Source organism: Carettochelys insculpta, chromosome 31, assembly GCF_033958435.1.
Source record: "Carettochelys insculpta isolate YL-2023 chromosome 31, ASM3395843v1, whole genome shotgun sequence".
NCBI lineage: Eukaryota > Metazoa > Chordata > Testudines > Carettochelyidae > Carettochelys > Carettochelys insculpta.
In genome coordinates this window covers 13,898,994-13,913,798 of record NC_134167.1, presented here as the reverse complement: position 1 = coordinate 13,913,798, position 14,805 = coordinate 13,898,994, and the positions used below count along the sequence as shown (strand labels likewise).

At 66.9% G+C, this 14,805-nt stretch overlaps 1 protein-coding gene across 2 annotated transcripts; it reads left to right on the top strand.

Moving 5' to 3' along the window:
* The first annotated feature begins 112 nt into the window (after positions 1-112).
* Positions 113-13,464, top strand: SH2D6 (SH2 domain containing 6). Of its 2 annotated transcripts, none has more exons than XM_074981938.1 (16): positions 113-328; positions 1,190-1,215; positions 1,606-1,640; positions 1,987-2,129; positions 2,861-2,972; positions 4,128-4,180; positions 4,404-4,485; positions 5,027-5,055; positions 5,435-5,486; positions 5,574-5,649; positions 5,983-6,013; positions 6,098-6,122; positions 6,961-7,010; positions 7,199-7,282; positions 7,610-7,768; positions 8,739-13,464. In XM_074981938.1, the coding sequence occupies exons 1-16, from the start codon at positions 326-328 to the stop codon at positions 8,856-8,858; spliced, it is 1,080 nt and encodes a 359-aa protein (XP_074838039.1). In that variant the 5' UTR covers positions 113-325; the 3' UTR covers positions 8,859-13,464. The 2 variants fall into 2 exon arrangements, with proteins under 2 accessions (XP_074838039.1, XP_074838038.1); XM_074981937.1 differs by having other exon boundaries at positions 1,603-1,640.
* The last annotated feature ends 1,341 nt before the right edge of the window (positions 13,465-14,805 follow it).

The following is a 14,805-nucleotide window of genomic DNA, read 5'->3' as shown; positions in this document are numbered from 1 at the left end:
GGGGCTCAGCTGTCTGTTTGGGGGCCCCCCGGGGCTCGGCTCTGCCCCCCAGGCTGCTACGACACATGGGAACCCCCAGGGGACACCCAGAGCTCCCCAGGGTGCAGGGCCCAGTGCCCCTGCTGGCAGCTTCACTCCATTGCTACTGCTCCGGGGCCTGGGAGGTGGGGATGGGGCACAGAGTGGGGGGGATTCTGCCCTTTCCAGGCCCCTCCCCCCACTTCTCTTTGCTCATGCAAATTCTGGGCAGATGAGGGTTTGAGCCCCAGGGCCCATTTGCATTGGCACCGCTGCTGGGGCAGTAGCACGAACTGTGTTTCCCGGCATGGTGAGTCCAGGGCTGGCGGGGGGGACAGCTCCAGGCAGGGATGGGTTAGGGGTGTGAGCACCTGCCCTGGGCCCCCCAGCCCTGCCAGTGCCCCTCACTGCCACCCACAGCCCCTGCCAGCCCGGCCCTGGGACCCCCCAGCCTTGCTGGTGCCCCTCACTGCCACCCCCAGCCCCAGACAGCCTGGCCCTGGGACCCCCCCAGCCCTGCCAGGGCCCCTCACTGCCACCCACAGCCCCTGACAGCCTGGCCCTGGGGACCCCCCAGCCCTGCCGGTGCCCCTCACTGCCACCCACAGCCCCTGCCAGCCCGGCCCTGGGACCCCCCAGCCCTGCCGGTGCCCCTCACTGCCACCCACAGCCCCTGCCAGCCCGGCCCTGAGACCCCCCAGCCCTGCCAGGGCCCCTCACTGCCACCCACAGCCCCTGCCAGCCCGGCCCTGAGACCCCCCAGCCCTGCCAGGGCCCCTCACTGCCACCCACAGCCCTGCCAGCCCGGCCCTGGGCCCCCCAGCCCTGCCAGGGCCCCTCACTCCCACCCACAGCCCCTGCCAGCCCGGCCCTGAGACCCCCCAGCCCTGCCAGTGCCCCTCACTCCCACCCACAGCCCCTGCCAGCCCGGCCCTGGGCCCCCCAGCCCTGCCGGTGCCCCTCACTGCCACCCCCAGCCCCTGCCAGCCCGGCTCTGCCACCCCCCAGCCCTGCCGGTGCCCCTCACTCCCACCCACAGCCGTGGCAGGTCCCACAGGTGGGGGGTTGTTCAAACAGGGGATGCTGTGTGGGGCGTGGGCTGCCAGTTCGGGACCAGGCGGGGGGCTGTAGTAGGGGGTGACAGGCTGACCCCCCCCCCGCTTCCTTGCAGAACCCCCTCGGGCAGAGCGGCAGCCCGTGAGTACGGACCCCCAGGCGGGGTTAGGGTCTTGCTTTCCGGCTGCTCCCCTGGGCAGGGTGGGGCTGGTGGGTGTGAGGTGGGTGAGGATGTTGGGGGGCTGGGACGGGGCAGTGGGAGCCAGAGGGGGTTGAGGGCTATGGAGGGGCGAGGGTGGGAAGAGGGCAATGGGCCATGGAGAGCCTGTGGGGGGCAGGGCAGTGGGTGGGGTCTGTGGGGGCAGGGCAGTGAAGGGGGGACAGGGCAGAAGGTAGGGGGCTGTGGGGGCGGGGCAGTGGATGGAGGACGGGGGCAGTGGATGGGGGGCAGGGGGGACTTTAGGGGGCCCCACAGGCAGGGTCGGGGTTCAGCGGGAGGCTCATGGGGCTGCTGCTGTCTCCTCCCAGCAGGCCTCAGGCTCCTCCCCCACCCCCCAAGCGACCGGGTAAGTGAGGGGCTCAGCCCCACGGCTCCCCCGGGGAGGGGCTGCCGCTCCCTTCCCAGTGTTGTGGGGGTGACAGGGCTCCCGGGACCGCCGAGACCGGACTCCCTTGGCTGGGACTTTAGAGGGGGCTGAGCTGGGCCCTGGCTGGGGTCACCCCAAGGGGGTGGGGGGGTAGGGCCGGGCCCTGGGCACAGGGAGCGCCAATGGGAAATCGGGGCTGCAGCAGCCCCTCGCTTCCCACGCTCTGCCCCCCTGGCTCGCCCCCATCCAGGGGCCTTCACCAGCTGCCAGCAGGAGGTGGCCCCGCCCCACCCACAAACTCGAGTCCGGACTCCCCAAACTGCAGCCAACCCGCCCGGGAGCGGCGCCGTCCAGCGCCGAGCACAGGAGCAGCCCGGACCCCCGGCGTGGAGCCGGGCCCAGCAGCTGGGGGCCTCGTACAGCGCCGTTCACAGCCCGGTCTGCGCGCCAGAGAGCGGGGGGGGCGCGGTAAGTGTGTCCCGGCCGCGGCCCCCACCCTGCCCGCCGCCCCGCCCCGCCCCGCCCCCAGCCCGGGCTGCCCCCCACCGCCCCGCTCCCAACCCCGCCTGCCCCCCACCGCCCCGCCCCCAGCCCGGGCTGCCCCCCACCGCCCCGCTCCCAACCCCGCCTGCCTCCCACCGCCCCGCCCCCAGCCCGGGCTGCCCCCCACCGCCCCGCTCCCAACCCCGCCTGCCCCCCACCGCCCCGCCCCCAGCCCGGGCTGCCCCCCACCGCCCCGCTCCCAACCCCGCCTGCCCCCCACCGCCCCGCCCCCAGCCCGGGCTGCCCCCCACCGCCCCGCCCCCAGCCCGGGCTGCCCCCACCGCCCCGCTCCCAACCCCGCCTGCCCCCCACCGCCCCGCCCCCAGCCCGGGCTGCCCCCCACCGCCCCGCTCCAACCCCGCCTGCCTCCCACCGCCCCACCCCCAGCCCGGGCTGCCCGCCACTGCCCCAATCCCTCCTGGCCGCGACCCCCCGCCTGCCCCTTCTCTGCCCACCACCACCCTGCTCCCACCCTCACTGCCACCTCCGCTGCCCCCACCCCACCCTCCCGGCCGCGGCCCCCTGCCGGCCCCCCCACCGGCCCCCACCCCGCTTGCCCCCCCCAACCCATCCTCACCCAGCCACAGCTCCAGCACCGCGACCCGCTGCAGCCCCCGGCCCAGGACAGCGCCCACCCGCCCCCTCCCGCCCCCCAGGGCGCCGGCGCGATGGCGGAGGAGGACACCTACGAGCCACCCCCCTGCGAGAGCCTGGTCTGCAGGGTGGCCCCGGCTAAGAGGCTGGAGGACCCCGAGGGCACCTACCTGGGTAAAGGGGCAGCTCCCCACTTGGGCCCCGCTGGGGCAGCTGGGTCTGAGTGGCGGGGGTTGGCCTGGGGGGGCTGTGGGGGGGCTGGGTGTGAGTGGGAGCTGGGGGGGGGCTGGGCTACCCCCTTGCCCCAAGGGGTGTATGGCCGCAGCCCGGCTGTAAACTTGCTCCGTTCAGAGATGGGGGGGGGTGGGGGGGTGTCACACTCCTCCGGGTTGAGACTCGCTGCTCTCCTGCCCCGAAAATCCTGCAGGGAACAGTGACCCCACCCCATCCTCCTGTCCCCCCAACCCCCCACCCAACCCCTGCCCCCCAGACCCTCAACTTCCACCCCATCCCCCCGCACCCTGCCCCTTGAACCCTCCTGCCCCGACCCCACACCCCTTGAACTCCCCCACCCCAACCCCTGCCCCTTCCCCCACCCCCTGAACTCCCTGCCCCATCTCCCTACACACCAAGCCCCGCCCAATCCCCCTGTACACCCCACTCCAACCCTGCATACCCAACCCCCCCCACCCCATCCCAGTGCACGCCTGAACTTCAACTCCTCCGTCCTGGTCCCCACCCCATCCCCTGCACCTCGAAACTGCCACCCCAGCTCCCACCCCAACCCTGCATCCCTGAACACCCCACAACTCATCCCCCCACCCCCTGCACCCCCCCACCACAACCCTGCATTCCTGAACACCCCACAACTCATCCCCCCCACCCCCTGCACCCCCCACCCCAACCCTGCATCCCTGAACACCCCACACCTCATCCTCCCATCCCCTGCACCCCCCCGCTCTATCCCCCTGCACCACAAACCCCAACCCCCACCCCACCCCCCGTGACTTGAGCCAGCTGCCTATCAGAGCCAGTGATCCGGGGCAGTGCAGGGGGCACTTGGTGGAATCCGCCCCCCGCACTGTCACCCCAAAGGGTGCAGCGGGGACGGTGCCCTGTACCCAGGCTGGGGGCTTGGGGGCTGGGGCTCCTCTAGGCGAGAGCCGGGTGCCCCAGCCGGGGGCTGCCAGCGTGACCGGGGGGTGCAGGGCTAAAGTCCTGCAGGGGCCGGGTTCCCCTCGGGGCTGGGGGGGCAGGGGTGACGTTGGGGGTTGGAAGGTTGGGGGCAGCGAGGCCCCTGGGACTCACCTCAACCCCTCCCTCCTCCAGATCAGGCCACTGCCCGACGCCTCTCGGAGCCCTGCGCCCCACGGCCTGCCACGGTGAGAGCACCGGCACCCCTCCCCCGGCCGAACCCTGTACCCCTCCCCTCACTGGGCCCGGCCCCCCTCCCCCCTGCCAAACACTGCACCCCTCCCCTCTCCAGGGCCCTGCTCCCCTCTCCCTCCCCCGCAGACCCCTGTACCCTGCCCCCACTGGCCCCCACCTGGCTGCCAGGTGGCCAGGGGGTGCTGGCTGGCTGCTGACTTCCCTTGTGCCCCACAGCGCCTTTGGAAGCTGAGCCAGGGGCTGGGCACCGAGGCCGGATGTGGGGAGCAGGGCCCGTGGGGTCTGGCCCGGGGCAAAGGTGAGTGAGCGGGGGCGGCTGGGGGTGCCTGGCTCCTGCCTCCCCAGGGTCCTCCCAGCCCTGCCCAGCCGTGTGGGTCCCAGCCCTGAGCCCTGCTTCCCTCGCAGCTCTGGGCAGGGGCCTGGCTGCTCCCTGGGGTGTGTGAGGTGCAGCGTCCAGAGCTGGGGGGAACTGGGCCCTGGGGAAGGGCAGCTGGGCTCTATCGGGGGCAGGCTGGGCCCCAGGTGGGGTGGGGCTGCTCACGCCCCCCCCAGGCCCTTTCCTGGGGGTTTCCCAGAGGGGGTCCCCTGTTCTCTCACCTCTGCTGGGGCTCCTGAAACCTCTTCCCCTCCCCAGGCCCCCTCCACTTCCCCCTTCCTCTGCCCTCACCTGCCCCATGGACATGCCCCACTGGGGGGCGTTTAGCTGGCTGCGGGGGCGGGTCAGGCTCCGGTGTCCGGGTTTAGCTCCCCAAACTCCCAAGGCTGCGGCGGTGACCCCACGGGGCTGGGGGGGACTGACCTTCTGCGGGGGGCTCATGTTCCTTCCTTCTGCCCCACAGAGCCCAGCCTGCCCACCTGGGACAACAAGGTACCGCACCAGCCCCTGCCCCTGCCCCTGCCCTGCCCAGCCCAGCCCAGGGGGTTTCCGGGCTGCTGCGGGGTGGGTCAGGGCAAGTTCCTTACAGCCAGGGCTATGGACAGCCCAGCCCCCACCCATCGCATGAGTACGTCTGGCCTCACACACGCCAGCTTCTCCTGCACCCCCCCAAGCCCGGGCTCCCCCAGCCGCTCCCAACTTCAGCCAGCCTGCCCCTCAAGCGCCCCTCAGCCTGGAAAAGCTGGAGTGCGCCGCATGTCATGGCCCCCGCACTGCTCTCAGCTGAGGGGGATTCCCCGGGCATGGGAGCAGGGGGACGGCTGGGGGCTCTGGGTTCCCCCCTTGACTCAGGGGTCTCTTCCCTTCACAGGAGGAGCCCCTAGAGGAGGAGGTTTACCTGGCGTGTGAGCCAGTGAGCCCAAGTGAGTTCCTGCCGGCCTCCCCGCTGCCGCATCAGCCCTCAGGGGGCAAGGGGCCCCCCCACCTGACACCTGTTGGCTTCCTTCCAGCTTCCTGCAGGACGGCCCTTGCCCTGAGGCCCCCGCCTAGCCAGGCACCCCGGCCTCAGCCCCCCAGGCTCCCCAAGTGAGTACCTTGTGTGGGGCCAGCCTGGCTGCAAGCCACAGCCCTGAGCCCCCAAGTGTTAGCGGAGGGTCCTTTCCAGGGTGGCGGGGATCAGGCATCCAGCCCTGCCCTGGTCCTGCCCCGACCCAAGGGACTCAGGCAGCCTGCCTGGTTCTGGTTGGCGCAGCTGCCTCTGGCTGCTGCAGGTGAGACCCTGGTTTCCTGGGCACTTTCTGCCCGGGCTGGTAAAGCAGGTGCCTACTCGGGCCCCAGAGCTGTCAGCTGTGGCCCAGGCCAGGCCAGGCCAGGCCAGGCCACGCCACCCCAGAGACCTCACGCTGCTCTCTCCAACAGGCCAAAGCTCCCCCTGCCCAGGCCTGGCCAGGTAAGTGCAGGGGCAGGGGGAGGGGTGGGGCCGGGGGGGTTCCTCGCACCAACTCTGAGTGGGGCTTCTACCCTCTCTTGGCAGAGCCCAGCTGGTGCCTCCCCCGAGGGTGAGTGTCCCCTGAACTCCGCTGGTGCCCCTCTCTGCCACCTACAGCCCCTGCCAGCCCGGCCCTGGGACCCCCCAGCCCTGCCGGTGCCCCTCACTGCCACCCCCAGCCCCTGCCAGCCCGGCCCTGGGACCCCCAGCCCGGCCGGTGCCCCTCACTGCCACCCCCAGCCCCTGCCAGCCCGGCCCTGGGACCCCCCAGCCCGGCCGGTGCCCCTCACTGCCACCCCCAGCCCCTGCCAGCCCAGCCCAACCCTGGGACCCCCAGCCCGGCCGGTGCCCCTCACTGCCACCCACAGCCCCTGCCAGCCCAGCCCAACCCTGGGACCCCCAGCCCTGCCGGTGCCCCTCACTGCCACCTACAGCCCCTGCCAGCCCGGCCCTGGGACCCTCCAGCCCTGCTGGTGCCCCTCACTCCCACCCCCCCAGCCCCTGCCAGCCTGGCCCTGGGACCCCCAGCCCTGCCGGTGCCCCTCACTGCCACCCCCCCAGCCCCTGCCAGCCTGGCCCTGGGACCCCCAGCCCTGCCGGTGCCCCTCACTCCCACCCACAGCCCCTGCCAGCCTGGCCCTGGGACCCCCAGCCCTGCTATGGGGGGTTCAGGCTAGTGGGGGCTGGCCAGGGTGCTGGTTTGGGGGGGGTGAGGCTGGTTGGGGTCCAGGGGGAGCCTGAATCCCCCCCAGTCAGGCATGTGGGTGACTCCAGTGCCCTGCTGGGGGGGGGGCTCATGGGGACACTGGACCCCCTCCTGCTCCCCTTGGCCCCTGGCCCGGCCGGACACCGCGCCCCAGCAATCTGCCATGCCCCCCGCTAACCTGTCTGTGTCCTGCCTCCGTCAGCCAGGAGCAAAGCCTCAGACTGGGTGGGCGGGAGCACGTCCCCGGTGGAGGTGAGTAGTGGGGAGCGGTGGGGGGAGGAGGACAGTGGGGGTGGGGGCTGAGGACCAGCACGGTCCCCGACCGCCCCCAGTCAACCAGGTGCGTTCTGAGAAGATTCCCCTTGGCATTGGCGGCTGGGGGAAGCGGATACCGGTTGGCTCCGTGGCTGGGGGCCCTGATCCCGGCCCTGTGCCCCCAGGACGCCAGCGTGCGGGACCAGGAGTGGTACGCAGGGAGCTGCGACCGGCACATGGCGGAGCGTGTCCTGCGCCGGGTCAACCAGGTACTGGCAGCACCTGTGAGAGTGAAGCAGCCCGGACGCCTGGGTCCCAACCCAGCTCCGAGGGGCATGGGGTCTAGTGGTTAGAGCAGGTGGGTGGGTGCAGGTAGGAGCCAGGACTCCTGTTGCTCCCCCCTATCAGGGTCAGCCCCCCTGGCACCGTGGGGCTGGGACAGGCAGGGCTGTGCCCAAAGCTCACGACCCAGCCCGGGTTCCTCCTGCCCCCGGAAGCTGCCCCGAGGCCTGTGGCAGATGGGGCTGGGGGGGGCGGCTGGCAGTGTGGCCCGGTGCCGGGCTGCCCGCCCCGTGCTGAGCCCGCCTGCCCCCCAGGACAGCGCGTTCCTGGTGCGCCAGAGCTCGGGGCAGGGCTGGAACCAGCCGTTCGCCTTGGCCGTGCTGTACCAGGGTCACGTCTACAACATTCCCATCCGCTATGTGGCCAGCAGCCACCAGTACCTGCTGGGCAAGGACCGCCAGGGCCAGGAGCAGGTGGGTGCGTTCCCTCCTCCCCCGGTTGGGCACCCAAGGGCCCACTGTCCCAGGGGAGGTTTTGCCAGGCTCAGCTAATCCAGGGCGAATCGCTCACAGCCGGCCTGGCCAGCCCAGGATGGGGATCCTCCACCGTCAGGCACCGAGGCGCCCCCCCCCCCCCAAGCACATCGGCCACCTCGCGCTCCCGCCAGCGGGCGACTCCCTCGCACGCGCCCCCAGCCCCCTCCTCGCACAGCTGAGCGGTTATGAAACCAACTGCCCAAAGCTACTGGGGTTCTCCCCTGGCCCACAGGACCAGCCACGCCCCTGGCCCCGCTCTGTACCTAGCTCTGACCCCCCTCCCAGCGCGCTGGGCCAGGCCCTCGGCACCGCACCCCTGCAGTTACGAGCCCCCCGTCATGGCCACTCTCCCGGCTCCGCTCAGAGCAGAGCTGCCCCTGACGTGCTGAGTCGGGGGGAGCCTCAGGCCCCTTGCTGTCCATGGCCGCGTTGGGCCGCCAGCCCTGGCCTCTGCTGGGTGTCGGTCACAGACAGGGCCTGCGGATGGAGTGGAACCGGACCTGGGCCCTCTGGCCTCCCCCGGTGGGAGCCGTTCACTGCAGCTGAGGTTCCCCGGGGTAACGTTCCCTGTACGAGCCCAGCGCCGACTCGGCTCACTCCCTGTACAGCCATGAGACGAGCCCATCAGCAGTAAGGGTAGAATGGGGGCATTACCCCCCTCCCCCGCTCATGGGCACCTTCCCGGCCCGCTGTGTGCAAGGGGGCTGCGACCCCACCACTGTGGTTGCAACCACGTTCACCTGAAAGTCCAGTAACATCCCACCCACCCTCTGGCCCCAGCCCTGGCGTTGGCACCCACGGGCCCACTCCCTGAGCACGCCCTTTGGCCACGGCACAACTTGGTGGGATGTCTCCAGGGCCGGGGAGGGCCCAGCAGCTCTCTGATGCCACGTTTCCCTTCTCTCAGCAACGGTTCGACAGCGTGGCCGGCCTCATCCAGCACTACCGGGAGCACCCGCTGGTGCTAATCAATGGCAGCTCTGCCTCCAGGGTGCACGCCTGCCTGCTCTTCCCCGTCAGGCCCTGAGCAGGGTGCTGGCATGCAGCCTCCCCGCCGGCTCGCCCTGCACCGGGCAGCTCCCGTGTCCCTGCAGGCGACAGGGCGGGGGGCTGGGGGCTCCCCCCAGCTCCGAGCACCAGCCACCCCCCAAAGTGCTTGTTATGCTTAGGAGCAGCACACGGGCTTTGCAGAGGGCCAAGGCGAGAACGCGGCGTTTATGGAGAATGCAGCAAGTTTCTGTCACATGCATGTTATATATATCGTTTACACACGCGTGTCTTGTGGTTGCTTATATTTACCAAAGGTTGCTCGCTCTAATGCATTGGCCAGCTGGACTAGAGGTGAGGGTGGAGCCAGGGTCTGTTGATCCAGATCGATGCTCCGATGTTGACAAGGAAAGGAACCCAGCCCTGTCGTGGGGCGCACGTCTTCTATAGCTCTTAGTCCATAGTGCTGGTTCCGTCCCGCTGCCCCAGGCACTGGGAGTCACCAGTCAGTGGCAGATGGGTTTGACCCTTTGCCAGGGCCCCAGGTTTCTGTGTGACTCGATCTTTCTCTCTGGGTGGGTCACTGCTGGAGAATCCAGTTCTTCAGCCGCCGAGCCTTTGTTCTGCAGCAAGGCCTGGCGGGGGCGGGCAGGCAGGTGCCTCCCGGGATCTCTGCTCCCCAGAGGTTGCACAGGGGCCTCGGTCAGGAGGAGGCGGCTTGCAGAGGGGAAACTGAGTCACGGGACAGCGGTGGGTGGCAGCTGCAGGGTGGCCCCCTGATGCCCAGCAGACAGTTTGGTTTGAAGAGGGGCTGCCCCTTTGGCCATGGCCTGAGCTGGCTCGGCCCTGGCTGGGCTGGGGACCCCCAGCGTGAGGTTAGCCCCTCCGACGGGGATGGTAACCCCAGGCTGTCCCGGTCACCAGGGGAAGGGCCAGCTCCCAGCAGGGGCCAAACGCTCTGTATGGGCCAGCGGCCAGAGGGGTGAGGAGCCCCCTGTGATGACACCACTCAGCTCAGGCTGGGATCCAGGGCCCATGGGACCCACAGGTCTGTGAGTGCCCAGCGCCTGGAGAATAACACCCCCGCCCCCACCGTGGGGCCGGCCCTGGCACGAGGGGCACCGCAGGCTGACGGGGCCTGAATGGTGTCTGAGGCCAGGCTCACCCTCTGGCTGGCAGGGCTCCAGCAGTGTTTCCTCTGCCCTGCTGGCCCCACCCCGGCGGGTTACCCCGGCAGGTGCTTGGCCAGTTCCCTTGCTGCTCAGCAGCTGCTATTTCGAGGTCTCTGGCACCAGCCCTGCTGGGCCCTGTCATCGTCGGGCTTGAGGCCAGGCCGGATTCTGCCCACCACCTGGCATTCTGCGTGCCCAGCCCAGTCCAGGCCGCACTGTCCCATGCAGGGGGCTGGCAGGAGGACGCCGGCCACGGCTGCTGAGGGTGGGGGAGTTCGGCAGGTCTCAGCTCTGCCCGGCGGGCAGTAACTGCCCCTGTTGGCAGCTGCAGCTGGGCAGGGCTGGCTGCAGGGCAGCGTGAGGGGGGACCTAGCTTCCATCCTGCTCCGGCTCTGCGCCCAGGGCTGGCCACCCCGGCCCCCTCGCCAGCAATGGAGAAGCCTGGGATCAAAGGGTGCCTGGCCCCTTGCAAGCCCAGCAGCCGGGCGCTGCAGGACGACCCAGCCCGTAAGCTGCAGGACTACAAAGCCGCCACAGTAAACAGGCCTGGGTCCTGCGGCAGCCCCGGGGGCACCTTTGGGCATCTAGCCAGGCTGGAGGAGGAGGAGGGGGCATCCTGGCTCCTGTGACAGCCCCCCCGAAGGCGGTGGGAAAATTGGCTGGCGTCCCTCAAAGACGCTCTAGGCAAACCAGTTCAGGGCCGCGGTACGGCTCTGGCTGCGAGCCGGCAGCACTTGGCGTGGGGCTGTTTCTAGCGCCGGGCGAGCCAACAACCTGCGGATTGGCCTGTAAGCCCAAACTGCGGCTGGGCCTAGAAAGCCCGGCAACGTGTCCCGCCAGGGCAGCAAGGGGACGTGCTCGAGCCACTGGCCTCAGCCCAGCCGCCGGGGATACGGGAAGTGTGCCCATGCCGGAGGGGGAACTCTGCCCTGCTCGGCCTACCAGCTGCTTCGTGGTTTGGCCTGAGCGCAGCATTTCCTGTTCGTTCGGCTTTAGGAACAGCCTTTGCTCTGGCTGCACTTGGGACCGCTTCAGGCCTCCTTTTTGTACCCAAGAAAACACGGGGTTCACGCCAAGCTGGTGCCTGTAACTGCTACCTGGGGGCAGGCCCGGCCACTGTGGATTGCTGCCCGTCTCCCTTGCAGGCTGCCCGCCCCGTGTAAGGTTTCACACGGGGCCTACAGATGTCTGGGGGCTTGGCCCCCATTTGGGGGTGGGCTTCCCGGGTGCCTGGGGCTGAACCGGTTCCGTGTCTGTGCTGGGGGGTGCTAAGAGGCTCTGGCCCAGCAGGCCAGGCTGGGGGAGAACCGCGGAGGGCAGGAAGGGGCCTGCTGTGACTTTAACCTGTCACAGGCCCCAGCTGTAGAGAGGGAAACCGAGGCACAGGGCCTCAGCAGCAGAATCCCAGCACCTGGCAGGCTGAGCGCAGGGCAGTTTTCCAGGCTGTGCAAACAGAGCGGGGCTGGGAGCCAGGCCAGGCAGGGACCGAACAAGCAGGCAATGGCTGAGGCAGGTTGCATCAGCTCCCAGCCGGCCTGGCTCCTCACCTGGCCCAGAGAGCAGCACGCTGTGGGGCAGTGCCAGGGCTGATGCCCGGCCCGGGGGCTGTTCTCTGCCCCTGGGGCCCTTAGGGGGTGGGCCGGGGCTGTGGCTGGCGTGTCCTGCACGGCAGCTGCTCTCTGTCCCCCAGGGCCATAGGAAGCAAGAAGCAGAAGCCAGGTGGGGGTCTAGCCCCAGGCACTGGGTTTGCTGGGCTGGCCGGGCAGGGGATGGGCGAAGTGCTGAGCGCTCCGGCAGGTTTGCTTCTAAGGGGTTGAGTGGCACCAGCTGCATCTGACCCCGGCGCTACGGCCCTGGTTCTCGGGCACCCCGCTGGGCTCCTGCACCCTCCGGCTCCCCCACACAGGCTATTCTGAGCCCCTTCTCCCACAGCTGCCAGGATCTAGGGCAGGGCACGGCTGCCAGCCTAAAATAGCCCCGGCTCTGCAGCCTTGAAATGCAAGGCCTCCTGCTGGTACGCCCCGCCCCGCCCTGCCTGGGAAGGGAGGTGGTGGGCTCTCCCACCTGCTGCCCTATCGCACACAGCCCTGCCCCCCCACTTAACATGCGACTTCCTCCCTCCGGCCAATCAGCAGTCAGCATCCCACTCCCACCCCCAAAACAGCCATTAGTGCAGCAGAGGTTGGCAGGTGCCAAAACAAATGTCCCCTATCCCAGCAGAGAAAAGCGAGAAGGTCTGGCCAGAGCCCACCCTGGCTTGCCCAGGAGCCCCTGGGTGAGCTAAACAGTAAAAGGCGTCCTATGAAAAGTGGGAACTAGCTCAAAGGCCAAAGGAGGAACAGAAACAAATAATACAAGGGGGTCAGGGCAGAATTAGACAAGCGAAGGCGCAAAATGAGGTTGAGCTGCAAAGGTTGATGAGAAAACTTTCCACGATACATTAGTAGCCAGAGAAAGACCAAGCAGCAGTCAACCCATTGCTCAATGAAGAGGGGAAAACAGCAACAGGAAATGCGGAAATGGTAGAGATATTTAACAACTTTTCTGATCTGGTTTTCACCAAGAAGTTTGGTGGGAATGAGATGCCCAGTCGGCCCTGAATGCTGGTAGAAAGGAGGTAAGTTCAGATGTTAAAACAGGAAAAGAACAACTAAAAAATTACTTCAGAAAGGTCAATGTCTTCAAGTCACCAGGGCCTGATGAAATGCATCCTTGAATACTCAAGGAGCTGATTGAGGAGGTATCACTGCCATTAGCTATCATCTTTGAAAAGTCCTGGAAGATGGGAGAGATTCCAGAAGAATGGAAAATAGCTGTGTGATGGGGTCCAGGGGTCCCCCTGCACTGCACCCCGTCTGCTGGCAGGAGTGACTCTCACTCAGCAGGTACAATAGAAGGTTTATTAGGCAACAGATGCCCAGTTTCTTACAGAAGCGACAGTATAGCAGCCAGAGACAGTTCTTCCAACCCGTCCTGGGGAGAAGGCCCCGAGGGGTGCCCCTCTGGGGTGTAGCTTTCCCCCTCCTCAGGCTGGCTGCCTTCCAGCTCTCTCTTCCCCCAGGTTCCTAACTGCCGCCCCCGATTTAAAACCCAGCTTGGCTCCTCCCTCCTCTTTGTTTAGGGCAGAGGTGTTACCTGCCAGGTGTAGCCCCAGGGTCATCCTTAGCCACTGGGAGCTGCTTTGCTTGTCTCTCACATCCAGCCTGACTCACACATGCACTCCCCCCCCACTTCATCACAAGTTAATATGGTATCCATCTATAAAATGTGGAATACGGACAACAAGAGGAAAAGTCATCTTCACTTCTGGGCCAGGAAAGATAATGGTGCAAATAATTAACATCTGGAAGGTAACAAGGTGATAAGTAACAGCCAGCTTAGATTTGTCACAAACAAACCACGTCAAACCAACCTGACAGCTTTCTTTGGCAGGATAGTCAAGTATCGGAGGGGTAGCCGTGTTAGTCTGGATCTGTAACAGCAATGAAGGGTCCTGTGGCACCTTATAGATTAACAGAAAAGTTTTGAGCATGAGCTTTCGTGAGCAAAGACTCACTCAGCATCTGCTGAAGTGAGTCTGTGCTCACGAAAGCTCATGCTCAAAACTTTTCTGTTAGTCTATAAGGTGCCACAGGACCCTTCATTGATGCTGTGGCAGGATAGTAAGCCTTGTGGATAAGGGGGAAGTGGTAGATGCAGTATACCTAGACTTTAGTGAAGCATTTGATATGGTCTTCCAGGTAGTCCTGGCCAGAGCAGGAACCACGAGCATGGAAGCCATGATTCTGAAAGCCCAGCTTCGCTGGACAGGGCACGTCATACGAATGGAGGAGTCGAGAATCCCTACGCAGCTCCTCTACAGCGAACTCTCCCAGGGCAAAAGGAATCAAGGCAGGCCTCGCAAGATTGCATGAAGGCCAACATTGCTCATGCTGGTTTAAAACCAGATCCGCTGGAGCAGCATGCAAAAGACCGACCAGGCTGGTGTGCTCTCGTACGACACACGGATGACAACTCTGAAGAGCAGCAACGCGTACGCCTCATTGATGCTCATGAGAAGAAGAAAGCAACAGCAGCAGCCGCACCAACAGAGCCAGGACAATTCCCTTCCCCCCCTCACTGTGAACGCCCATGCTGTGCAAAGCTTGGACTCCTCAGCCACACGCAAATCCACAACCGAGGAGCCTGTGCAAGCTCAAGACGTCATCGTCGGCCACAACAGACTACCTACTATTAAATAGTGATACACTCTCATGTTACCTTATTAAATAAACTAGTGAAACACAATGAAGATGGGGCTACTATGAAGTGAGCACGTAACTGGTTGGACAACTGTCCTCAAAGAGTAGTTACTGTGAACAGATATGGTGGCTGCACAGACGCAGGGGGAGCACTGGGCCCTGTCCTGAAGAGCTCACATGCTAGAGGGGAAACTGAGGCATGCAGGGGGCACATGACCTGCTCGTGGTCTTGCAAGAAAGAGTCAGCGGTTGGGCCAGGCTAGAGCATCAGGTCCCCAATCATGTTTCGGTGCGGGAAACTGAGGTGCAGAGCAATTAAGTGGCTTGGCCATGGTCACCCAGGGAGTCAGTTGCAGCGTGTGGGTCCTGGCCCCCTACCTGGGGGGGCTCGCAGTGAGTTGGTACGTGGCAGTGCCATATACTAACAGCCCAGCCTGAGCGTCTCGTGAACACTGCAGGACTCTAGCTGCGATGTCGCCCTAGGTCTGCAGAGAGCCGGGGCCAATGGCTGGGAGAGGCCAAAGCCAGGCCACGTACCTCAGAGGGGTTCCCTCGGGTGCCCGACCGCACCCCT